Here is a 2,982-nt window from a genome sequence, read left to right on the forward strand (position 1 = left end):
AACACTGAAGGGGTTGTTTTGATATTGAAATTCTTCCAACCCAGCAAGCATCTCTGCAGTCCATAAATGAATACTCTCTAAAATATCTTCATTCAACAACAGCGAAAGTAGTATTGACGAACGATGACTAATATATAATAGGTAGGACTGGAGCGAGTACTTAGGACAGAATAACACGAATTCAACCTCAGAACACGCTGCAATGTGGATGGATACACACGGTTGTCCTTGTCCTTTTGAAAAACGTCTCGGGCGGTCGTCTGTGCTCAATCATTATGGTCCGTCCGTATGATATTTTTATTGTTATTCAAAATTTTTAAAGAAAGAAAGAGAAGAGCAATGGGATTAGCAATCGTGAAGGCTGGCTGCTGCTGTTGGTTGATCTGCAGGAGGAGGGGCACATATTGATAGTATCGTTACTAGGACTGTCAATGGAGTCGAGCCAACCCGAGTTCGATTCGTTTGGCACGACAAAAAATTCGATGAACCAGATCTTTCAGTGAGCCGATCTGAATTTGAATCTAAAAATTAGATTCGAATTAAATATGAGTCGAAATTGAACCTTATTAGATTCAAACCTAACAAAAATTCAATGAACCAGATCTTTTAGTGAGCCGATCTGTATTTGAGTCTAAAAATTATATTCGAATTAAATATGAATCGAAATTGGACCTTATTAGATTCAAACCTGATATAGGTCCGATTCTTTAATTACCTATATATATAATATTTATATTTTGATATTATATATAATTATATATCCAAATATATTATTACTAAATATTAAATACATATAAATTACAAAACACAAAAATACATATGAAGATTCTTCTATTAGCTTTCTTGAGAACCATTAATATTCGTAATGCATAACTGAATCTCTAATTTTTCTTATTGGTCGAGTAAATTTTCGTGTTCGCATAATATTGATTGATTTTTTTTTGGTCTAGAAATACAAATCATCAAATATGTTTGGATTCAAATCACAATACTATAAAAAAAAGTTTTAATTTTTAAAGATGCATTGACTTATGATCTCATGTTTTATTACTATTTTTCATGTGTTTTGAACTAATTAAATATAAATATTATTAAAAAAAATTAATTTATATACTTTTTAAGAACTAATATTATTTGTTCATATTTAGTTTTAACTTTTAATATTGTAGCCTTGTAAATGTTAAGAATGGAATGGAAATGGAAACGGAAAGGATGGAGCCCACCAAACCAGCGCATTGAACCGTGGGCGACAGCTGTGCGGCACCAAAAGATGAGGACACCCTGTCCAAGTCAAACAACCCACGGCCGCAACACAACGGGCAGATTAATTCTCTGATTCTGACCGTTCAAACTAATAATAATTAAAATAAAAAAAAAGAGGCAGGAATTATTAAGCAATTTTTATTTTTATTTTTTAAAAAAAAAAGGAAGAGAAAGCCGCATCATCATTCATCATCTCATGCGACCGTGAGAGAATCAAGTCAGCCCAACGGTCTGTTCTCTTGGAGCCACACACAGACACAGCCCTCTCCAGTCCTCTCCCTCAACTCAAAACGGTACTCTATAAATAACTAACGCCAATTCTCCAATTGCCATAATATTCATTCATTCATCATATTTTGCTAATTGTTATTCTCTCTCTATCTCTCGTCACCTGACCAACTCTCTCGACGACAATCAGCAATGGAGGCGATGAAGGTATTTTTGGTTGCCGTTATGCTGATGATGGTAATGGCTTCGTCGGCCGTCCAGAATGTGGCAGCTTCCGAGGGTCCATCTCCGGCTCCTTCTCCAGCTTCCGATGCTTCCCTATTTCCTCCCACTCTTTTCGCTTCCGTCGCTGCCCTTGCAATGGCACTCCTCTTCTAATTTCCCAATCTTTCATTATTTTTTTATTTTTTTCCTCTCTGAGATATATATATATATATATATATATATATATATATATATATTATAATGGGAGGATGGATATATTTGTGTAGAGCTTCTCTTTTGCTAAATTAACTCGAATCTTCTTCCCCCCATGCCTCCTCCTCCCTCCTCCTTCTGGGAATTGAGCTGGTGATCATGGGAAGGGAAGGAGCATTTGAGATTCTTTGCATTTTGTTCCCTTTTTTTTATATATATATATAAAAATAAAATCATCTTTTTCTGCAGCGGCTATATATTCTTTGATGTTTAGTTTGGGGGATATATCATGTTCATGTGTCCTTGGACAGATTTATGTAATCGCCTCTATTTGTACTTGGTATTATTATTATTGATGTATTCTACATAAAAAAAAAATTGGTCGTCGTTTATTCAATTCAGCACGGCAGCTTCAATTTCAAATCTTGATGTATTACCACTTCTTCTTCAAGCCGGAGCTAAAGATCAATCCTGCCCTGAGGCCGGCCAAACATTTGTGCTTCCTTCCTTCCTGAGCATTTGTTTTACCACCATGTATCTCCTCATACTTAAAAAATGCTTCTTGGGGGATAGACCTTTTGCCGTCCCATTTGTTGAATCCGTAGTTCAACAAACAGCAGCAAACTGCAAACTTTTGAAGCCAACCAACTCCGCGCAGCATTCACAATAATATCCTAGAAAAAGAATATAATGCGCTTGCTTTTTTTTTTCTTTTCTTTTCTTTTTGGAGTGGCAATTGATGATGACAAGCTTTTAATTAAAATGATAATCAGACTAATTGCATACACAGAAGAGCGACAAATGGACGGGGGAGTGAGTGGTGGTGTTTCATGTTTGGCGTAGGACACAGATAGATATCCAGTGATCCACATGCAAAGCCAGGAAAAATATCTTAGCCAGCGACCCCAGCAAAGCCACGATGAAGAAGATGATGTTGGTTGGACAACAGTTGTCAATTATATTTGTGTGGATGTTTTTGGGACTCATTATTACCATGTCTTCTTGTCGTCGTTGTCGGTGGCATAGTTTGGGTCCGCTCGCTGGAACCGAAAGGCTGCTGCTGCTGCTGGGTAA

The 2,982-nt window shown here is 36.5% G+C and overlaps 1 protein-coding gene across 1 annotated transcript; it reads left to right on the plus strand.

Moving 5' to 3' along the window:
* Positions 1-1,559: 1,559 nt before the first annotated feature.
* Positions 1,560-2,309, plus strand: LOC113774869 (arabinogalactan protein 12-like). The gene has a single exon (XM_027319517.1). It carries the CDS (start codon positions 1,684-1,686, stop codon positions 1,867-1,869), a length of 186 nt encoding a protein of 61 aa, XP_027175318.1. The 5' UTR covers positions 1,560-1,683; the 3' UTR covers positions 1,870-2,309.
* The last annotated feature ends 673 nt before the right edge of the window (positions 2,310-2,982 follow it).

This window comes from Coffea eugenioides, chromosome 6 (genome assembly GCF_003713205.1).
Source record: "Coffea eugenioides isolate CCC68of chromosome 6, Ceug_1.0, whole genome shotgun sequence".
Taxonomy (NCBI): domain Eukaryota; kingdom Viridiplantae; phylum Streptophyta; class Magnoliopsida; order Gentianales; family Rubiaceae; genus Coffea; species Coffea eugenioides.

What these genes read in the sequence shown, in the direction of transcription:
- LOC113774869 (XM_027319517.1), top strand. Translation starts at nt 1,684, where the DNA reads ATGGAGGCGATGAAGGTATTTTTGGTTGCCGTTATGCTGATGATGGTA.